General features: G+C 34.2%; 1 protein-coding gene across 1 annotated transcript; it reads right to left on the bottom strand.

The window, feature by feature from the left end:
- Positions 1-5,009: 5,009 nt before the first annotated feature.
- LOC122533039 (protein rhomboid) lies at positions 5,010-23,390 on the bottom strand. The gene is made up of 4 exons (XM_043662375.1): positions 23,130-23,390; positions 9,167-9,337; positions 7,838-7,993; positions 5,010-5,630 (listed from the first exon to the last, which is right to left on the bottom strand). Exons 1-4 carry the CDS (start codon positions 23,382-23,384, stop codon positions 5,310-5,312), a joined length of 903 nt encoding a protein of 300 aa, XP_043518310.1. The 5' UTR covers positions 23,385-23,390; the 3' UTR covers positions 5,010-5,309.
- Positions 23,391-23,909: the final 519 nt, after the last annotated feature.

Raw genomic sequence — 23,909 nt, forward strand, 5'->3', positions numbered from 1 at the left:
AAAAACAAAAAGAAAAGAGGCTGCACGATGGAAACATGGAAAGTAAGGGTACCGAGGGTCGCGATCGAAAATTCTGGCCACGTACGCGCTTCGTCGTGCACTTACGCGCCAACACCCTCTCCAGCATAGTTTTCTGCCTCGTAGAATTTCCTGCGCGCGAATTTACCCCTCCCAACGTTGCTCTTCTCCCCTCCCGCCGTTGCTGCGAATGATACACACGCTAACCGAACGATTTCCCGGGGATAGAATTACTCTGACTGATTTCTGGCTGCGCGAGAAGTCGAGAGGCGAGAGCAGGGTGAACGGGGGTTGGCGAACCCCCGTTGCGTTCTCTCGATCTTTGCCAATTGCAACTGCGTCTCTCTCGTTTTCGGTTTTTGCGGCGTGCGAGCCGAGTTTCTGTCGAGTGTGCGTAGATTCGTAATTGCGAGTTGTCGAAAATTAGGAGGGGGGAGTTTGTGTCGATGAGCGTGGAAATTAGGAAAAGGTTGAGAGGGGGTAAGTTTTGGAAGGTGGCTCGTGTTAGTTATTAATTCTGTATGATAAAATTTTTTAAAATTTGCATAATAAATTGTGCATATGATTAAATTGTTACAATAAATAATAAGTAATATTGGGGTTACTATAATAAATAATATTGTATAATAAAATATACATATAATTAAATTAAGGTTATTGTGAATTAAGATCAATTGTATTTAATACGAGCGACTGTTAGTTAATTTCGACGTAAGTTTTAGTTTGTTCCAATTAAAAATCTGGGAATCAGCGACTGTTGTGAATGTGAGTGATTCCAAAATTCTAATTTTCAAGCTACGCAATGCTGACCTGTTGAAGTAAGATTTTATTTGAATTCAGTAGGATATGGTAGAAATATATGTGTTTTCTACTTTCTCGATTGACTCTAACTCTATTTGACTACACGTGTTAATAAACCACGTTAATAAAAGAATCATTGACAGTGGGAAGGATCAGTCTATCACTTCGATTTTATTTTCGAGACATTTTTTATTACCTTTAGGTTAGGTTCAGACGATACGAATTTAGGATGAAATTTGGCGACAATAAATTAAAAGTTTAATCATGAAAATTGTACAAACGATAATAGTAAGCGAGGTAACAATCCATCTGTGAATTTACGTATTTTTAAATCAACTTGTAGTCAATTGTCAAGATAAATTTTAATGTAACAGTAAAGAGATGAAAGAATCAGAGCGCAGAAAGATGAATTGTAAAAGATAACTACAAAAATGAAACTTGAGGAAATATTCGAAGAACTTTCTAGACGATTGAAATTGTATTTGCATTCGAGATTGCAAAATTCAAAATTAAATGCAAAGAAGACCGCTGCTAGATAAAAGGAAATTGCAAATTAAAAGCAAAGAAACTGTTAGATAAGAGGAAATTAATTTTTGAGCGTGATACGAAGTTCAAAATTAAAAGCAAAGAAGATCGCTCTTCGATAAGGGGAAATCAATTTTTGAGCATTGTACTGCAATATCAGAATTAATATTAAAATTCGTAATTAATTTTTAAAGAATACACACACATTAACATCAAAATTCAAAATTAATCTCAAGGAATATATAAGTGTTCTAGTTCCAAATTAATTTCAGAGAATGCGCATCAATGTTTAAGTACGAAATTAATTTAAAAAAAAGAAAGAAAAAATGTTGCATTAATACTAAAGTTCAAAATTAATTTCAGAAGATTTATACTAAAATTCAAAATTAATTCTAAAAAGTACACATTGACGTACAAATTCGGAATTGAAAGCGAAGAAGAAGGTTATTAAATGGCAAGAAGCGAAGTATCGTCCGTAATGTACGATTTGAACGTGAAGAATTACAGAAGATCGAGATACACATAACTCTCGAATGATAGTCGTACGATTTTTCAGAGGGAAATCAGGTCGTTCCGCGACGCGTCATCTTCGACAACGACGTCCTCCACTCGACGACCATCCACCTTAACGGGAAAACGCATCGTCGCAACGGCGAATCGAGGGATCGTGAAAAATGCATCTCCCGACTCGCGCAATTTTCTATCCCGGGTTTTCATCCGCGGGATCGGTTTGGAGGGAAAAAAAAAAAAAAACCAGCGGCGAGAGGAACTCACGTTGTTCGTAGCCGCGTTTTTAAATAACGAATACTCAACTTATCGCTATTTCAATCGATACTTTATAGCGGAGAATTATCTTACAGAACATCCTTATCGGCTAATTATCATTATTTATTCCTGGAATCGCGTGAAAATCGACGAAAAGTTCCCTTCTCCTCTTCTCTTCTTTTCATTTTGTAATAATCTTTGAACTGCCAGAGATGGTAGAATTTTTCAGTGTGAAACGTTTCTAACTCTACTTGCAATTAACAAGTGTTGCCCGAGTAATTACAAGTTGATATAAAATATAAAACGTTCAGTCAAATTAAATTAACTGATAAAAATATAGTTGATAAATATTTTTTTCTTCTTCTAATATTCAATGACCTCACCGTGTCTAGTATTCCTGAATAAAATTCCTTTATTAAATAAATCTTTGTTTTCAGTTATCGTTGAGAAGAATATAATTTTCGTGTAATTATGTACGTATAATTATATTTCCCGATGAAAAGAGTCGGAAGAACGAAAGTTGCAATTGATCTCGCCGGCGGGATAAAAATTAAAGATCAAGCATCTCGACCATAAGAGAGAAGTTTCGAAACAGTGGAATCTCATTCCAACAAAAATTTCTTCGCTTTTGCTTCGTCCGAAGCAAAAGTTGTTCGGGTTATTCTCGCAAAGAGGAGGGGACAGAACCGAGAAAGGAGCAGCTTTTATCAAAGGGTACAAAGGGCACGATGTCTCTTTTGTTCGTCGACTTTCACGCGACCGGGAAGCAACGGTCTACCAATACGTTACCAATCAACGGATTTCAGGCTTACTGCTAGTCGATTGTACACTCGTCGACCACGACAGCTATCTGCCGATCGACATCATTCGCCACAGTCCTCGGCGCCATTGTCCCGAACGCTTCGATTCGACAAAATCATCTTAAACGCTTATTGAACACTCTGTGCTTCTCCTCGCCATCCCTTCCATTGACCTTCGAACTTCGAGTCGACCGAACGACAACAGAAAAAAACACATTCACACATCCCTCCCTTTGCGATTTCTGTCTCTTGAGTCCATCGTATATCGAGTACAGTCGAAAGTTCGTCGTCGATGTTCGAGAGGTCCAACTTCTTTAATTCCTTCGACCTTTTCTTTGCCTTTAACCTTTCTTTCACCCAAGAACGACTGAACTTTCATCTTTCCCTCATCTCCTAAATGCACGGCAAAAGTACTATAGAGAAGTGCTAAACTGTGCTGCTTTCAACTCTTCCTTTATCTTGCGAGAGCTGGATAGTCCTTTCTTTTTCTTTTTTTCTTTTGAAAATTTCTATTTCCTATTTTCTCTTTCTTCGTTATCTTCGTTAGCTGCATATCTGAGAAGTGACGTCGAGACAATCGATCAGACAGTGATCTTCAGGGCAGTGTATTTCGTTCAGTTCTTCTTCTTCTTTTTTTTTTTTTTTTTTACGAAGGTATTTTTATTCGTTTATTTTTGAACACGTCAGTCTCCAACGAAGAATGTTAATCATCGTGTGTTTCTCATGCACTGAAAATCGAAGTGGATTGAACACATGTAATTTATAGCATAGCAATGTTCTTCAACTGGAATTGCTCTTCGCGAAATAAAAATTAAAATGAATCGAAACTGTCCTTTCCATTAAATTTATCTTCGAACGAACAATTTATAGCGTAAGATTGTTCACTGTTCTTCGTGCGTAAAATAAAATTGAAATTATATCAGAATCGTTAAATAGAGACTTTTTATCCATCGTGGCACCTTAACATCGACGATTGCGAATAAAGAATCACCATTCAAGCGAGTTAAACGATGCACAAGTATCCATTCATTGTCGAAACAACGTCGATTCGTCAGTCGTTGGATAAAAAAAGAACGTTGGCCACGAGCAACGAACTCCCCTAATCTCACGATTAGACACAGCTTGGCCAACGTAAATTTTCCAGTGTTCTTTTCCCCTTATTTTTTTTTTTTTTTTTATCTGCTAATTCAAGAGATCGGTCAGGTAGACTTTGGTCATCCTAGAAACATAGGATACTGCACTATACAGGATACTGTAGTTCTCTCGAAAAGGAGACTCTCGATCATTCTTGTCAATGGAAAGTCGAAGAAACTTGAATCGAGTTGGTTCTTTCTTTCCGGAAGATCTCTCTTAGACAGATCTCTTCAATCTAATTTTATTCTCTTCTAATTTTGTTCTTCACTTTTTGGCTGATCGATTGACCTTGTTTCTTTTTCTATTTTCTCCTGACTTTTATTTTTACTTCAGGCGAGTGAGTGTTTTTCTTTTTTTTTTCTTTTTTTTTTTTGGTGAGTGGTTTTTTCTGGCAGTTTTGATAAAGATAAATATCACTTTGGCAAGAATTGTTAAATATTTCTTCTCTCGTGGAGAGTGCTCATTCTTTCATTAATCAATCAACGATTTCTCTGCTAGATAAATTCTATGTTCAACCTAAGATCTTAGTAAGGTTACATTTCGTCGTAATATATTACTGTCTTCCTTTTTCTCCTCTCATTACGGTAATTACTCCGTTACTTCTTTTCTTTCTTAATATCTTCCTCGTTCTTATATCCAAAAATCTATTTCCCTTTACCCACTTGAACACACTTCGAAAAGTCTCTTCTTCCAATGCGTATCGCAACAACCATCTGCAAACAGTCTTCACACCACGTCCAACCGGTCCGAACCACAAAATCCTTCTCTCTTCTTTCGAATTATTTCTTTCGAATTATTTACTCTTCTCTCACAGTTCGAAAAATTTGTTCTTCCAACGCGTATCGCAACAACGATCTGCAAACAGCCTTCACACCACGTCCAACCAATCTACACGAAACCTCTTTCTCTTCTTTCTAATTATTATTTCTCTCTCTAACTTTCACAGTTCGAAAAATTTCTTCTTCTCACGCGCCACCATAAATACATCCAACCAAATTTCAACAGTCGAGAGCTATTATTATTTATCTTTACATGCAAGTATTCCAAATTTCCTCTTCGACCAAAGTGCCTCCCCCTGTCTTTCGACTCTTCTTTTCATTTCACACGATATCAAACTCCCTTTCGGCGCGAGCGACGTGGCAAAAAAATTCCCATTGCGAAAATAATTGTCAGCGGGCTCTACTCGAAAACGCTCTCGGCGGCCTCCCTGATCTTGACGATGAGGAAGGATCGTCTGCAGAGCTTGACGAGCAGCTCGATCCTCTGTCAGGATGGTTTCCTCAGCTGTGGCAACGCGATCAGGTAGATGTTGCCAAGGATGGCACCGACCACCAGGAGCATCACGCTGATTGCCGACAGAAGACGAACGAACCTGACGAATCTCCGCCCTCTGGCGTCCTTCTTGCTCTGATTTGGGAAGACTGCCAAGCCTAGGAGTGGTCCTGCCAACGCGCCAGCCACATGAGCTGCCCAGCCGACTCGGCCACAACCGAGCAACGCTGGAATCGGAAGTGACGCCACGTCCGCGCTTGCCAAGAGTAACACGGCGCCTAGACGCCAGCCGGCGTATCGCAGTTCTCCGTGACACTGGAAACAACAGAAATTGGGAGAAGGTGAGCTGACAATTGATCGGAGGATCGTTAGAAGCTACGTTGGAGGAAGTTTGACGTCGAAATTTAGGTGTACAAAGTAATTTGAAACTTTGACGTTTTATAGAAATTGATTGGTAATTAGTTTGGAGATAGAAGTTTTGTGTTGGACAACGTTCGACAAAGTTGATTGCTGAAAGTAGTATTCATATTAATTTGAATTTCAGTCATTTTACAAGGAAAGACAATGTAGCGTTGGGGATGAGAAACAGATGATAATTAATGAACGATTGGTTTGGAGATGGAAAGATTATGTTGAATGATGTTGGAGGAAGTTTGACGTCGAAATTTAGGTGTACAGAGTAATTTGGAACTTTGACGTTTTATAGAAATTGATTGGTAATTAGTTTGGAGATAGAAGTTTTGTGTTGGACAACGTTGGACAAAGTTGGTTGCTGAAAGTAGTATTCATATTAATTTGAATTTCAGTCATTTTACAAGGAAAGACAATGTAGCGTTGGGGATGAGAAACAGATGATAATTAATGAACGATTGGTTTAGAGATGGAAAGATTATGTTGAATGATGTTGGAAAAAGTTTGACGTCGAAATTTAAGTGTACAGAGTAATTTGGAACTTTGACGTTTTATAAAAATTGATTGGTAATTAGTTTGGAGATAGAAGTTTTGTGTTGGACAACGTTGGACAAAGTTGATTGCTGAAAGTAGTATTCATATTAATTTGAATTTCAGTCATTTTACAAGGAAAGACAATGCAGCGTTGGGGATGAGAAACAGATGATAATTAATGAACGATTGGTTTAGGGATAGAAAGATTATGTTGAATGATGTTGGAAAAAGTTTGACGTCGAAATTTAAGTGTACAGAGTAATTTGGAACTTTGACGTTTTATAAAAATTGATTGGTAATTAGTTTGGAGATAGAACTCTTGTGTTGGACAACGTTGATTGCTAAAAAATAGTATTCATATTAATTTGAAATTCAGTCATTTTACAAGGAAAGACAATGTAGTGTTGGGGATGAGAAACAGATGGTAATTAATGAACAATTGGTTTAGAGATGGAAAGATTATGTTGAATGATGTTAGAGGAAGTTGATTATTGAAAAGTAGTATTTGAGATTTAATCCTTTTATGTTGAATAATTTATATTTTATATGCAAAATACTAAGTGCAAACATGCGGGAAATCAGTGATGACGAACAGATGAATTGATAAGCAGTTGGTTTGTGTTGAACAATGTATGATGAAATTAGGTACTGAAATATAAATGTTTAAACTAATTTTGAATTTCGATTCTTTTATCAGTGATTTATAAGAAACAAGAATATTTATCGCAATTAGATGAGTGACTAATTAATAACTAGCTTCTTAGAAAAAAATTCTGTGCTGGAGAAACTTGAGGCAAAGGAAAAACAAACAATACATGATTGCGTAGTGTACGAAGAAATTGCTAGTAATGTTACTGATTTTTAAATAAATAAGATAATTGTTGAGAGAACAATAATAGAATTATTGCAGCGGTATAAGTGATTAACAGTTGACTAGTCGGAAAATTGAAATATACATAAGTATTCAGGTTAATTTGCGAAGGAGGTTGGAAGATTCTCTTTTAAAGGAGTTTTCATTACATTGAAAATGAGAAACGAGAAATAGACACGAAAAGGGAAAAGGTTGTACTTAGAAATGAAATTACTAACTTCTAAGGGATCGTTGTGATTGCAAGCGACGTGGTGGGTCTTTTTTTAATTGTGTAGAAGGTATGTTGGTGACGTTACAAATAACGAAGGAGAAATAGATAGAAGAATAAAACTAGATTGGATTTGCAAAGTTTGGAGAAGTTGCAGTTACTAAGAAACAAGTTAAAACTGTTGAAAGAAGTAAGAAACAAGTCGTACGATCGTCGTTCGGTTATACACAGAAAGAATTCTCTTCTTTATAAAAGTAAATTCTATAGAACATTTATACAAAGTAATTATTGTTTAAAATGTTGTTTGTTCAACATTTCATAAGATAGTAACGCAATAAATGTGTAACGCAATAATAATATGAAAAATATAAGGGAATCAATTTCTAAGTAGCAAATTTCGTTTTATATATACATGTATATCAATGTTTGACCAATTTGAGTGTCACTCGCTAATTTTAGTAGTATAGTCGTACCACGATAACGTAATTTGTAACTTACCAAGTAAAGATGCGCGAGATGGCTGGTAAGTAAAGCATAAACACCCGCAGAAGCACCGACCAAGAAGAGGCTCGGTTGAAGAAGAGATGCTCCGAGGGCTCCGCAAACACCACCTCCTAAGTAGATTGTTGCCACCCCTATTCGACCCTGTTCCACCTATGATCATCCACAATTTCTTTCGTTCGATATTCGTTTCTCTTTCGTGGAGAACGTCTCTCATACTTCAATCGTCACGAATATTTCTTTCAAAATTGAAAGAATCTGGATGGTAACAATTTCGAAAAAGAAATTTTGAAAAATCCTTAGCAATTCCAGTGTAAAGTTTCTCATTGATTCGACGCTATAATAGAATTATCCGACTGAAACAACGGCACTCGTAATTTTTTTTTAGAAATTTTATTGATTTACACAGTGGTGAAAACAATCAGCTCAGTTTTCGTAGATATTTCATGGATTCGTGTCAAAATAATAAATTCGTCGAATTTTTCTAGATTTACGTTGGCTGGGGTGACCAATTTGTTACTAGAAATTTTATAGATTGCGCAGCGGTCGAGATAAGCGATCCGTAATTTTTCAGTTCGTCGAAGCTTTTTTTTTGGATTTAAATAGATTTACAGGCGTGTGTCACACCAGGATGATCAATTTTTATCCGTTGTTGCAAATACTTGGAAAAATACGACAGATGGGAGGAGATGTTTGTAAAAAAAAAATTACAGGAGATCAAGAACATGAATCGTTGAATATTCAATTTTATTGTCGCGAAGACTGTGAACTAAAAATAGAGAGTGAAATTAAATACAGAATATATTATAAAATAAAATTTAAAAATAAATTTCCACTACGATAATAATACAATAAATTAATACTATTCGTGAGTTACCTATGGCAATTAATCGAACTCTCAATAGAGTATAAAAGACGTGAGTAAAACGTATATTTACTCGAAGAACTTAACTTAAAAAAAAAAAAAAAAAAAAAAAAAAAAAAATAGCGAAAAAGTCGTTCAAAATTTTAATTTCAAAACTTTCTGTCTATCAAGTATCACTGCGCGGCGAATCAACAAGCAAAATTTGAACACTCCCCCTGTGCTTCTTCGCCGATCGATAGCCCGTGGCATTAAATTCCTTTTCTGCGTGCCTTTGCATTCACTCGATAATTTTCACTCGATGCGCAGTCCCTTTGAACTGTGCACAGATCGATCGCAGCAGGGGGTGTATACTTTGTCGAGCCGCGAATGGAGAGAGAGAAAAAAAAAAAGAAAGAAAAAGAAAGAAAAAGAGGGTGGCGGACGAACAGTCGGCTTGTCGGCAATTAGTCTGATTAACTCACCTCGAGCGGAGTGGCGAGCACCAGCTGGATGACCACGTTCAACGCAAGGTGAAGCGCGTTCGAGTGTAGCAACATGTACGAGGCGAACCTCCAACCCTGCACCCTCTGACGAGGGTCGTAGACCAGCCACCTGCGCAACGTTGCCTCGTCTCCCAGGCAGTGAACGGCTATCTGTCGTCATTCAGAGTGCGTTTCAATCCTTGGTATCGTGATACTTGGCGGATAGAATGCGTTAAGACCAACAACACTATTTTATTCATCGCATGGACTTCAAATGCTGAGCGTCAGTGTTAGCTGAGCGTCAGATTAGAGAATTTTATAATTATTGTATCACTAGAGAACTACGACAATGACGGAAATGACCAATGTTTAATTTTATAATTTTTGTGTACAATACTTTTACAGACTTTATCATTTAAATTTATTTATTCATTTAAATTTATATTATTGTAAATATAATTTTATATTTCAATTTATATTTTTTTATAAATGTAATTTATATTTAAATTCGTATTATTATAAATGTAATTTATATTTAAATTTATATTTTTATTATCGTAGTATTTATTTAAATTTATATTTTTATTATTCTAGTATTTATTTAAATTTAAATGATCTCTCGTAAAATGTACGAACGAAAGTATAAATGTGTACCTACTTCATATGTATTGTAAAGTTATTTTTATTTTGTATATCTCTGATGGAAATTTTACATTTTAATCGCCGGTAGTTCTAATTACAAGTAATAAGAATTCAATTGTCATCGCGCACGTAAATGCAGCTTGATGCTTCAATTTAAACTGGTGAAGATCACATTTAAGCAACGAAAATTCATCGGCAGAGGAACAAATTGCTACCACGCGTGTCTAAATCAAATTCAAGCGATCAAAATTCAGTATTCAAACGATTCAAAATTCATGGAGAAATTGTTTTTCACGCGCAATTAAATGCTCGAAGTTCAATTGTCTTCAGTTCAAACTCCAGAAAACTAACGACTGCTACGAACACGTCGAATGAAACAACGAATTGATATATAATTGAAAAATAATTAACACAATCAATATAATCGAAAAAATAATAATTTAAAAAAAAAGTAACGAAACTAAAAAGAAAATAACGGAGACGCGTGTGTCACTTGTGTTGTAAATGTGACGTGAGAAATCGGGAATCTTTGAAGAATTGGAACGAAATGAGGAAGAAAAAGGGAGAACAAGGGAAAGTTACGGTGAAATCTTAATCCCGATTAAATTCACGACGGGAGACGGTACACCGGTGCACGAGACCGTTTTGCCGGCTGACAATGAACAAATTATACGGCTGGTTTCGCGATAATACACCGTCTTTTCTCGCAGTTAACGCAGTGTGCAAGCGGCGTCAATTATCATTCATAATAACGAACGGGAATATTCTGATCGTTTATTATTTAAAGGCTGACAACAACGGCGGTTTATTCGGCATTAAACAAGCAGTTTTGATTAATTACCATTCTGCCCGGTCGAATTTCCATACGCGAATGGAATTAATTATTCGCCGGGGTTGTTCGTCGATAATGCGTATACTCGGAGTTTTTTTTGTCTCCTTTGGTCCAGTCAATGAACAAAACGTGGGGGAATGTTCCGTTTATGCGGAAATTTTGTTCAACGTCCCTGCTTTTTCTGGCGACGTTTATAATTGCAATTACTATGTTATAATATATATGTATCTATGTATACAAGTATACAAGTAAATGTGTGTAAATGCGAGCATACTTTGTTAACTAAATACTAATTGTTTGAGGCACAGCGAACGTTTAAATTCAATTGCCCGATTTTCAATTGTTAAACTGAAATTTCCGAATTTTCGTTTCTGAACTGACGAATATGTCGAACCTCCGAGTCTTTAAATTTTCCAATTTTTAAACACTTCGACCCGTAAGCTTTTAAATTCTCCAATCTTTCAAACGCTCGATCCTCAAATCCAGAAATTTCGAAATTCTTAAGTTTACGAATTTCCAAAATTTCGAGTTTCCAAACCTACGAACGTTCAGATCTCTTCAAATTTGCAGAAATTTGCAACATACCCAACTGTAAACCCAAATTTTTCACAAAATCCCACATTTTCACGCCACGATAACAACACTATATCATTAACAGTTTAACGCTTAGCATAAAATTTCCATAAAAGAAGAAAATAGAGAAACTTAATAATACAACGGAGCTTGTACAAGTTTTCACATATTGTACGTTTCACATTTTCAAGAACCATTCAAGTCTTTAAAAACATACGCTGTTTCACGTCTAATAAAACATCTAACAGAAATTGAAAGTTAGTCAATTCAAAATTAATAAATTGTACATTAATTAATTTAATTTTAATTTCTATATATATATATATATATATACATAAAATTATATAATTCTATTATAATTAATTTCTATATATATATATATATATATATATATATATATATATACACACATAAAATTATATTTAGTAATATATAATATAGCAACAATATTTAATAATATATAATATATAATATTATACGTAATTAAGATTTTTATTTAAAATAAGAAACTAGTTCTTTGATTTCAAGCAGCACGTTCCGTTAAAGGCCACGAAGCGGTCGTAAAATCCGCGGACGTAAAAATGGATAATCGTAAAAGTGAAGCGTCTCGCCCTCTCCCACTCCGGAAGGCAGCGTGTATCCGCGTCGCTGGATGATTTACACCTCGGAGGAACCTCGGTGTCGCGATTCGGGGCGCGAACAACACCGGGGTCGGAGGTGTCAGACGTACAGGAACGTAAGAAACGTTTCTCTCTGCGGGAGAAGATTGCACCGTAGGAGCGGAAAGAGAGAGAGAGAGAGAGATATGGGGAGAATTTCGTACGATTTGCGGGCGCGACGATGTCGGCGGCTGTGTCGTAAGTCTCGGCTAAACTGCCGGGTAAATATGCCGGTATGAAAATTGCCGGCGGAAACTTTGACGCATGGGTTTGTACGCTCGAATTTCCAGTTTCGTCGGACGGTACGATAAGGGAAGGAAGAAGTTTCTGAATAATGCGTGGGTGGAGTCGTTTTACGATAGACTATGCGAGGATGAATAGCCTCGTTTGTGATGTCACGAGTGTACCTCTGTGTGTGTGTCTGAACGTGTGTGTGTGTGTGTGTGTGTGTGTGTTAAGTGATTAAGTGGACATTTGGCTGAATTATTGAATTAAGGGTTGAGAAGTAGTATGTACTTTCTTTTTTTTTTTCTTTATGTTGAGTGGGATCTGTGTATAATATAATTTGAGAGTGATCAAGTGGCAAATTGCGATACGTGTATAATATAATTTGATTATACAGTTGTATTACGAGGATTAGTATTATTTTTCTATTTTTCGTGGTATGTCATCTGGATGTAACATAATTTCGTTTCTCCTTGATTTATTGGTAGATTATAAATGTTTGTGCATGTGTGAGAAGTTTAAATATAATGGATAATACGTATAATATTCCTGGTATAAAAGTATCATTACAACGATTGATATACTTATTAAAATAGTACCGTTAATAACAACCAAGTAATAATGTAATACATCATATTGTATAAATATTAGTATTAGTATCAATTAGTACTTAATTTATTAAGTATTCGACGTTTTATAATATTTTACTCGCACGACAATAATTCAAGTAAATTCTTAGTTTCATTTCTGATTGTTAGAATGCATCGTCTGTCTACATTTTAAATAAAAGTTTCGACGTGCATATCTCAAGTTTTATTGAAAATAAAATCCTGGAGAATTACATATGCTGTAATTTAAATTGAAGAAACTCTTGATTAATTAAATTTCCAATTAAATTCGAAAAAAAACTGTAAGTATATTTTATTTGTTAAAAAATGAGGTACACAGCTTGTCGATTGATATATTAGAGGCATCTATACATAAGTAATGTCGTTTTCTTCAAATTTAATAAATATTGCCTACCTAGTGAAATTAATTTATCTTGTTACAACACAACCTACATTCTAGTCAAATATATTGACATTTAATGTGCTCATTGTTAAATCATATTATAGATGAAAACTGTATCAACTCTTAATACTAAATGAAATAAAATAAAAATTTAATTGAAATAAAATTTTATTAAAAAAAAAGAACGACATTACTCATGGGTTTATTATCCCTAATCTGAAAATCTGAAAACATCTGAAAAGTTATCTTAAAATATTCCTCGTTCATGACCTGAAATTTCTCCTTTATCTATCTCTCTACAGTCTTTGTTCGATTCCAGACCATTGCTTCTTAGTTCAAAGAGATGTTTATCAGAGTGAAGTCGTTTGGGTTGGTTTCTCAGCTCGGTCTGCAGTTTGTTTGCACGTGATTTCCGGTTGCAAGTGCGTTAGCTTTAGTTCAGGATTGTTTCCTTTTAATTTGGATTGTACGCCAAGGAATTCCGTTGAATCACTGTGCCATAGTTTCTGCGAATAACTTCGATCAAGGACCATTTCGTTCGTTCTTCTTTAAATTCTTGAAAACTTTTTATTTCTAATAAAAATCCAGACAATTGATTAGAATACGTTAATCAACGTGTCTTTCGAGTTCTTTCAAAATTTGTCACGACTTCGATTACTTTTCAAGGGATTTTTATCTGCGCGAAGAACACCTCTGCAGATTTTTACGTACAATTAGCCTTTTTAATTAGGTCATTCCCTTGAGTCGAAACTTTTATAATGAGGAGTTTAACTAATTCCTTGCTTTATTTTAAATTTTAAGTATAATGTAATTCAACTTCGAGGTAAAAGGGAATGAGAGCTTTCAGAATTTCATTTTCAAAATATTTGAATCGCCAAACTGTCGACCTTTTGGAGTTCTTAAATGTTCAAGTTGCAGATAACTGAATCTCTAGGCACAGATATTTTTTAACTTTCGAATATCTTCAAATGATCAAATGTTTCAATTGCTGCTACTCGCGAATTTTCACGTTACAGTGGAAGATTCTCAAGTGAAATTATCGAGCTTCTCAAACTGAAAATTTCTCAAACTTTCGAGCCTTCAAAGTTTCTAATTTTTCGAAGATTCAACTTTCGAAATTCTGAAACATCCAAATGACTTCGAAATTACCAAATTTCTGAATTTTCGGTGCTTCTTTTAAAATTTCCAAATAACCTAAATTTCCAAAGTTTTTCACTTACAACTTTCAGATGATTCATTTATAAAATCACCAAGTTTCTGAATTCTCAAACTCCCATTTTATTTTTACCATTATTTTATTTTATTTATATTATTTTATTTTATTATTTTATTTTATTATTTTATTTTATTATTTATATTATTTTATTTTATTATTTTATTTTATTTATATTATTTTATTTTATTATTTATATTATTTTATTTATATTATTTTATTTTATTATTTTATTTTATTATTTTATTTTATTATTTTATTTTATTTATATTATTTTATTTTATTATTTTATTTTATTTATATCATTAGTCTTCGAATTTCCAAATCTTCCAGTTTCCAAATTACGAGATTCGTTGGTCTCTATTTCTTTTTCTTTTTCCAAATTATTTCTTCTTTTATTACTTTTTAAACTTATCTCTCTTGGTTGGCACTTTCGTTTCTCCAATACAATTCCTGTCACATAATTCAATCGTAATTTCAATGTCAGTCATTCTTGTCACTAATTAATACTCGAAATGTTTCTCGAAAATTTCACAGATAAACCATACATGACTAGCATGAAGATGAATAATCATACCGATGCTGGAACCAGTCCATTCAAACGAAATTATTGACAAAACGAATTTCTCCGCCATTTATCGAGATGGTAAACGAATTTTCCGACAGGACTACGTGCCATGTCAAAACATCCACGAGGACGTCGATTCTTCTTCTATTATTTTTTTTGCCTCCTCCCCCTCCTATATTTTCTCTCTTTTTTTTTTTCGTTGCCAAAACTGGATGGTTGTCAGGGGCATATAGTTGTCAGTCTGGAAACACCTGTCGTCGATTTCTCTCGATTTGGCCGGATTCTGATTACACAGCGGACTGGCGGGGATTATTGGGACCCGGTTACCGATCAATCCCGAAGTAATAAATCTGGAAATTCCTGCGTGCAGGAAGCGTTCGAGATGGATTTGATTAAAAATTATCGGACATTACGGCTGAGAAATTACGAATAAAGAAGTCCCTCTGTTTCATAGAATTTCCATTATCGGCCGATTTAATTTGCCCCTCGAATGGAAGGACCGAAATTTGATAAAGAAATTTCAGGTGAAATTGGAATCGACGAGTCCAACGATCGTTAAAGTCGCGAAATTTGTGAAAATTTATTTCTAATGTCCGTTTCTTCTTTTTCTTTTGAGAGAAAGTAGTGGATTTTCTGTACTTCTGTATTTTATATAACAATCAAAAGCAACAAATAAAAAAGGGGGATAAATTTGGATATTTTCTAAAATTGAAATTTAAAAATTTGGTCAAAGTTTCGGGACAATAGTGTAATTTTACAATAGTAAATTTTAATTATAAAGTAGTAAATAATAAGCAGTCAAAAATTTTCAATATTTGATACACAATTCCAGAGCAATGTATTCTACACGTAACAATGTACAAATGTATTTTCAAAAATGACAAATAAAAATAGCAAATAGAAAGAGAATAAAAATTGCTCAAAATTTTCTAAAAATTCATATTCTAATTTTCATTTTAAAATTCATTACTTACAAATTTCATTATCAGTGACTAGAGATTCAGAAAAATTATAATGTTGATGTAAAATAATAATAATTCTATTATCTTATAATAATAATTCTATATAAAACAGTAATTATCGATTTTATCTAATATAAAACAATACAACTGAACAAATAAAATGACCAGGAGAGAAAAACAGTTATAAAAATTCCACTTTGAAATATATTGTTAAAATATATCTTTGACAAACAGTGCACGATAATAACCAGTCGCGACAACAGTTGATTCAATAAAAATCTCCGCTTTCGATGTTTCACTTCTGTTTTCAATTTTTATCGCAAAACTTTATTTTCCAACAAGGAAGGTTTTAACGAAGAAAAATAATCTATGGCCAGTGTTTACCGAGATATAGCATCGATCGAGAGAACGATAAAGTTGGCGGATTGGTCGCGTACCAGTTTCGTTTTGATTTCTTCCATTAAATAAATCATAAACTGTCGAACACTCGTGGAAACAAATGTCGGCCATTTTTCGCTTTTTTGATTAGCTATGAAACTTTACATTCGCCTCATATTTAAAACCTGAGAAAAGCTGCCTTTATTAGCGATTTTAGGCGACTACGTTCGTAATAAAATATTGTTCTTTGTGATGGAAATAAATCCAATTTTCTCGTTAGCGTAACAATGGGAATTGGAAGTTTAATTAGAATGAAAAATTGTATGTCAGGCAAGATTTCGAATTTTTCTACTATTTAAATCAATATAAAAATAAGTATTTCTTTTTTTTAGAAAACCGAGGAAACGGAGAATTTTTAACATACGCTTCAACGCGACAAGCTTTCGTTTGTAAATAATTAAAAACTTAAATCTTAAAATATTCGTTCGTTTTAATCAGCTGGAATTTCATCGTGAACGTAAATACTTGTTTCGATCAATTGAAATTTCGATGCAAACGCAAACACTTCAATATCTAAAAGGCGAGATGATACTGACTTGCATCACTTTTAGAATAAACGCTTCAAATGTGTAACAATTTAAATAATTCAAGTATTCAACATTGCCTTGCTACTCTATATGTATTTAATTTTTTAATTTCATTCATACATGATAAATTATTGTAAATTATTACACATCGATGTATCAACATTATAAATGTACCAAAGGGGATATATAATGATATCACGTCGTAATTGCATTGCAATTTCTAAATTATTATTATTATTATTATTATTTTGTTATTTTTAACGTTATTTGTAACGAATATCAGGAAACAATTTTACGGAGTATTTTACTACCACTACCCCTTCGATTGGAAGCGAACAAGATTGTTTCTGCAGAATGATCATTGCAAAAGGGTGAAACGATCGACTCTCCGACGTTGTATCACTCCGTCGCATCTAACTGAACTTTTCATTAACCCCGGTTACGTTCATTCCGCTTTTACTATCCACGTTACGTTTCCCCGCAGTTTTAAGTTCGGCTACTTTAAATGAAACGCGTTTTCTCTCCGCAACGATGTGGATCCTCCGACTTATTATTATTATTATCATCCTCTGCAATGGTTGACTACTTGATTCACCTGATTTTCACATCATTATTACGATTTTACATCAATATACAGGCTATTTGAATGTGTAGATATATAATCGGCGTATTATTTACTTTCTATTTATTTACTCATTGATATTTATGTACTTTGTATTTATTTACTTTGCATTTATTTACTCATTTATATTTATTTACTTTGTATTTATTTACTCATTTATATTTATTTACTTTATTTTTATTTACTTATTTATATTTATTAACTTTATATTTATTTATTCGTTTATATTTATTTACTCATTTATTATATATTTATTTACTTTCTATTTATTTACTCATTTATATTTATTTACTTTCTACTTATTTACTCATTTATATTTATTAACTTTATATTTATTTATTCGTTTATATTTATTTACTCATTTATATTTATTTATTTTCTACTTATTTACTCATTTATATTTATATACTTTCTATTTATTTACTCATTTGTATTTATTTACTTTCCATTTATTTACTCATTTATATTTATTTACTTTCTATTTATTTATATTCATTTATATTTATTTACCGTCTACTTATTAACTTTATATTTATTTATTCGTTTATATTCATTTACTCACACTCGTTACTTTGTATTAACAGTATTCTCATTTTTCGATAAAATTTCCCAATTTTGGCACTCGCCACTCGCCACAAACAGTCATCAATCCCGCCCTTTGATGGAAAGTTTCTGTCGATTTATCAAAACTCTCTGAACAAGCTCTATTTACAGACCCGTGCTTTTACTCGTGATTTATCGCGTTCGTTATTCCATCTCCCGTGGGAATACACTCGAGGAGTACGAGTATCCTGAACAAACGCGTTCCTGTGTGGCGCGATTATTACCGAAACGGAAGTGGACTTCTCGCCGCGCGTTTCAACCCGGATATCGCCGTTTCCGCTATCTCAGCGTTTTCATTAAATAGTCGCACAACCGTAGAAACGTTATCGTTCGTTCTATCACGCGAAACACACACGTACGTACGTACGAGCCGATTAGATTTCTCTCTGTTTCAACGGATCGGCTCTGATTTTATCGGTGGAGCTTATTAGCCGCTGGTTTGAGTATAGATCATTCAACGATCAATCTTTTTCCTTTATTGCCGAAAGGAATTTTATTGGGAACGGTGTTTCGTAGAAGAGGAGAGAAAATATTGGGTCTAGCGATGAGAAGTTTATGGACAGATCGATTGATTGAATGGAAAATTTAAATTCAATGTAGGCATTTGCAATATCTGTCCGAAATCCTCCACTAGGAATAAGAAGAAATTGTTCGTTCTAAGATTTTTATTTTCTCAACACCCAAATGTATTCCTTTCTTATTGACAATAATTCGTAAAACTTTAAGCAACGATATTTTTAATTATTATTAATGCTCGTTAATTATCGAAATTGTAAAAAGTTAAATTAAATAGAGATGCTCCCAATATCTATTTAGGAACTATCTCTAAGAGAAATAAGAAATTGTTCATTTTAAAATCATTTAATTTTCTCAACATTCAAATTACCGTGTTTTTTATTGACAATAATTCTTAAACTTTCCAATATCTATTCAAAAAAACCACCTCTTGAGAAAAATAAGAAGTTGATCTCCTAACTTCCACAAGATTCAAATTAACTCCTCTTCTACTAACAATAATTTGTAAAACTCGAAACTTTTAACATCTATTCAAAAACCATCCTTTGAGAAAAATAAGAAGTTGGTCCCTCTAAAATCTCATGACTTTTTCAACACCTAAATTAACTCCTTTTCCACTGATAATAATTCCTAAAACTCGAAACTTTCAACACCTATTCAAAAACCACCCTTTGAGAAAAATAAGAAGTTGGTCTCTCTAAAATCTCCTAACTTTTTCAACATCTAAATTAACTCCATTTCCACTGATAAAATTCCTGAAACTCGAAACTTTCAACACCTATTCAAAAACTACCCCTTGAGAAAAATAAGAAGTTGGTCTTTCTAAAATCTCTTAACTTTTTCAACACCTAAATTAACTCCTTTTCTACTAATAATAATTTCTAAAACAAGAAACTTTCAACACCTATTCAAAAACCATCCCTTGAGAAAAGAAAGAAGTTGGTCTTTCTAAAATCTAACTTTTTCACCTAATTTAAACCCTTTCCCACTGATAATAATTCCTAAAACTCGAAACTTTCAACACCTATTCAAAAACCACCCTTTGAGAAAAATAAGAAGTTGGTCTCTCTAAAATCTCCTAACTTTTTCAACATCTAAATTAACTCCATTTCCACTGATAATAATTCCTAAAACTCGAAACTTTCAACACCTATTCAAAAACCACCCCTTGAGAAAAAAAAGAAGTTGGTCTTTCTAAAATCTCCTAACTTTTTCAACACCTAAATTAACTCCTTTTCCACTGATAATAATTCCTAAACCTCGAAACTTTCAACACCTATTCAAAAACCACCCCTTGAGAAAAATAAGAAGTTGGTCTTTCTAAAATCTCCTAACTTTTTCAACACCTAAATTAAATCCTTCCCCACTGATAATAATTCCTAAACCTCGAAACTTTCAACACCTATTCAAAAACTACCCCTTGAGAAGAAAAAGAAGTTGGTCTTTCTAAAATCTCTTAACTTTTTCAACACCTAAATTAACTCCTTTTCCACTGATAATAATTCCTAAACCTCGAAACTTTCAACACCTATTCAAAAACCACCCCTTGAGAAAAATAAGAAGTTGGTCTTTCTAAAATCTCCTAACTTTTTCAACACCTAAATTAAATCCTTCCCCACTGATAATAATTCCTAAACCTCGAAACTTTCAACACCTATTCAAAAACTACCCCTTGAGAAGAAAAAGAAGTTGGTCTTTCTAAAATCTCTTAACTTTTTCAACACCTAAATTAACTCCTTTTCCACTGATAATAATTCCTAAACCTCGAAACTTTCAACACCTATTCAAAAACCACCCCTTGAGAAAAATAAAAAGTTGGTCTCTCTAAGAGAGAAGTAATCTCCTAACTTTCTCAACATCTAAATTAACTTCTTTCCCACTAGACAGTGAATTCCTAAAACTCGAAACTTTAAATTTCGAACATCCCCCAAGATAATCGCTTCGTCGCGAATATCCGCTCGATTATCGCGTGGAAAATCGGATCTCGCCATTCTTCTCACCCCCCCCCCCCCTCTCCTCCCCCTCTACCGCCGATCTCACGCCGTTTCATTAACTCCGTCGACAGCGTTAACTTCTGTTTTATTGTGCGAAACTATGGCGCGGGAAGAGGGGACGGCATTTAACTTCGTGGCTTTAACTCGGCGCGAGTTTTATCCGCCACGTTCGTTGCTCCTACCGACGGAGCTACCGGAAGTGTGCGAATAAGCTCTCTGGAATTATTATCGAGCCCGAGGAGAAGGAATTCAACGGGGGGGAGAAGGGGGAGGAACGCGAAAACACGAGAGAGAAAGACAGAGAACAGACTGAGGAACGTCTCTCGCCCGAATATTTTTTTCTCTTTTTCTTCTCCTTTCGTTCGAGTCGAGCTGCAATTTCTTGAAATACCGGTACGATATTCCTTCGTGAACTCGTGCGAATAATTGAGAGAGAGAGAAAGAGAGAGAGAGAGAGAGAGACAGAGATTCTCTCCATTGACTCCATTCTCTCTCTTGTCGCAGAACAGACTCGACGACGCATTAGCTTGGTTAATGGAAAATTTTTCAAGCCCAAGAGACTCGACGTACACGCGCATCTTTTCACTTTTTGGAATTACTTCTCTTTTTTTCTTTTCTCCTATTTTTCGACGCCAAGTCTTGGCATCACGTGCGCGCAGGGATTTTCCGTTGTTTCGGAGAGATCGGAGGGGATCTCTTGCGTAATTGTTGATAGAAACGTGAGTTTCTCCCGTGACTTTTCGCTTCTTGGAAATTGTTTCCGCGCTGAGATTTAGATTAATAGTGGAAGTGCTGATGTGTAATGTTGGAGAAATTGAAGCGCAAGTCGCAGGGGGAAAGCTTGCAATACAATTTATGATCGAGCGCGACGTTGGTCGTAAGAAACGCGAGTTTTTATTTCACGTAGTAGTGTATTCATAGGTGAATGTTGTTACACAGTTAATAAAGTTTATTAAATTGCGTCACGAGCATTCAGTTTTATTAAAATTGTGAAAAAACTGAGAATGGCTAGGTCTCGTGCAAATTTTCGATATTCAAGCAAAATAATATAACAATTGGTATACAACATAATATAATAATTGTACAATTTAATGTAATAAAATTTAGAAATTAATGTACCTTTTGGTACAAAGAATAGTATGATAATGTAAATTTTGTGTAATTTAACGTAGCAAAATTTAGAGATTGATGTACGACGTATGAATATTATGTAAATTCAACATTCTTGCGATTCCAATTTTTTGCAATTGAACGACTCGAGGTAGCTACTAATTAATTTCCAGCTCCATTTGTAAATTGCGCTTCGCTCAAATGGCTAACACCCTATGGAAAAACATCCCATTAATCAGTCTCCAATTATAAATCACGACCAAGTCTCGCGGACCATTCAAGAACGCGTCCATTCCCAAATCAAATTACTCGAATCGCGAAAAGTTTCGTTCGAACTTCGTCGTTCATTTTTCGAAGCAACGACATTTACTGTCACCTGACATCTCCCCGAGCGATTTTTGTCCAATCTAAACTTAATTCAGGCTTTTATTCATTGTCCGTACGACATCGAGCGGAGAATTTGGAATTAAATTGCTTAATTGTGATAGTTTTTTTAGTTAACCCTCCTCCCTCCAATTTGTATTTCTCTAACGTTGAAAAGCATCTCGAGTTTGAACAAAATCTAAAAATATTTCATTTATTAGTTTTAATTCGTATTCCTGGTTTATATATACCTAGAGGTTAGGTTTATATATTCCTTTATTTGGCAAAAAATTAAATTTATTAGTTTAAAATTCTCAATTATTATTATAAGTAAACTTAAAAATATTAGAACTTCAAATGAAATTGTATTATTCCTAATATCGAATGATTATTTATTGAAATTCATCTAGTAATTAAAATTGGATAAACATTTAATCTTATAATAAATAATATAAAAATTATTCTCTGCATTATTTATTTTTTATAAGCACTCTAGACTTTTTACGAGCTTGCACAGCGTTTTTTTTTTTTTCGAAAATAATGCAGAGAATAATTTTTATATTATTTATTATAAGATTAAATGTTTATACAATTTTAATTACTAGATGAATTTCAATAAATAATCATTCGATATTAGGAATAATACAATTTCATTTGAAGTTCTAATATTTTTAAGTTTATTTATAATAATAATAATAATTGAGAATTTTAAACTAATAAATTTAATTTCTTGTCAAATAAAGGAACATATAAACCTAACCTCTAGGTGTATATAAACCAGGAATACGAGTTAAAACATTCGACAATAATAATAAATCACAAAGGAAATTCATTCGGAAACAATTCTTCGATGACGAAATAATTTTCTGGTCGTTGGGATTGTTCAGTTTTGCTAAAATCCCTGCAATTGCCAAATTTAGTTTACTTTGAGGAGCCTTTGGTTTCAAACTTTGTTGAAGTTGGTTGTGTCTCTTAGAATAAACACGTACGTCCATCTGTCAGTGAGAAACGCAATTACCTGTTGACCGAACCGAACCTTGTTGTTCAAACGGCGAACAGAAAAATTCCACGACAACGAGAACGACTAGAAATTTATTGGAGTTACCTCTACGATGCTGATGCAGATCATGAGATAAGGCGGTCGTATCCGGAAGTTGGGCTTCCGGGGCGGTAGCGGGTGCCTGGGTGTCGGTCTAGGCGTGACCTCGTCGTCCTTTGTCTTCTTGTACGAGGAGGTGACGATGATCGGCGATTCCGGGGAATAGGGCGAGCCTGGGCCGGAATATGTGGTGTCGGTGCAGTCCGACGAGATCGTCGACAGTGTTGGAGAGTTCTCCAGCAGCGCTGCCTCAACGTCCATGATGGCCTGTCTGCAAAAAACAGATCGCCAACCCCTGTTAATCATCGCGTCGCAGAGATCTCTTCCTGGATGATTGGACTAGCCGAGACGAATCGGGTAGAACAGAAACGAGTTTAATATTTCGCTGGTGTAATATTTTAAATTTGATGCTCGAGAGACGGGGATTGAGTATAGCAGTTTGGGGCAAGTGAATGGTTCTCTCATTGCGAGTGGCGATATTTCAGGTATTAGTAGAGTGTTCGGCTTGTAAATGGAGTGTGATTTAATTTTGGATTTGATTTTGTAGTATTGAAGATTACTAGAAATTGTAAAACTGTTTAGAAATATGAAATAGAAACATGAAACTGCTTGGAAATATTTGGTGCGTTGTTAAATGCAAAATTTTGTTTCCGAATTTCTTCTTTTTTTTTGAGAGAGAGAACTCGAGTTAAATAGTCCATATTATGACATAAATGCTGATTTATATCATAATATGGATATATTTATTTATTATATTATTATTATATTTATTTATTTTTATTTATT

Source organism: Frieseomelitta varia, unplaced genomic scaffold (assembly GCF_011392965.1).
Source record: "Frieseomelitta varia isolate USP_RPSP 00005682 unplaced genomic scaffold, Fvar_1.2 scaffold_490, whole genome shotgun sequence".
Taxonomy (NCBI): Eukaryota; Metazoa; Arthropoda; class Insecta; order Hymenoptera; family Apidae; genus Frieseomelitta; species Frieseomelitta varia.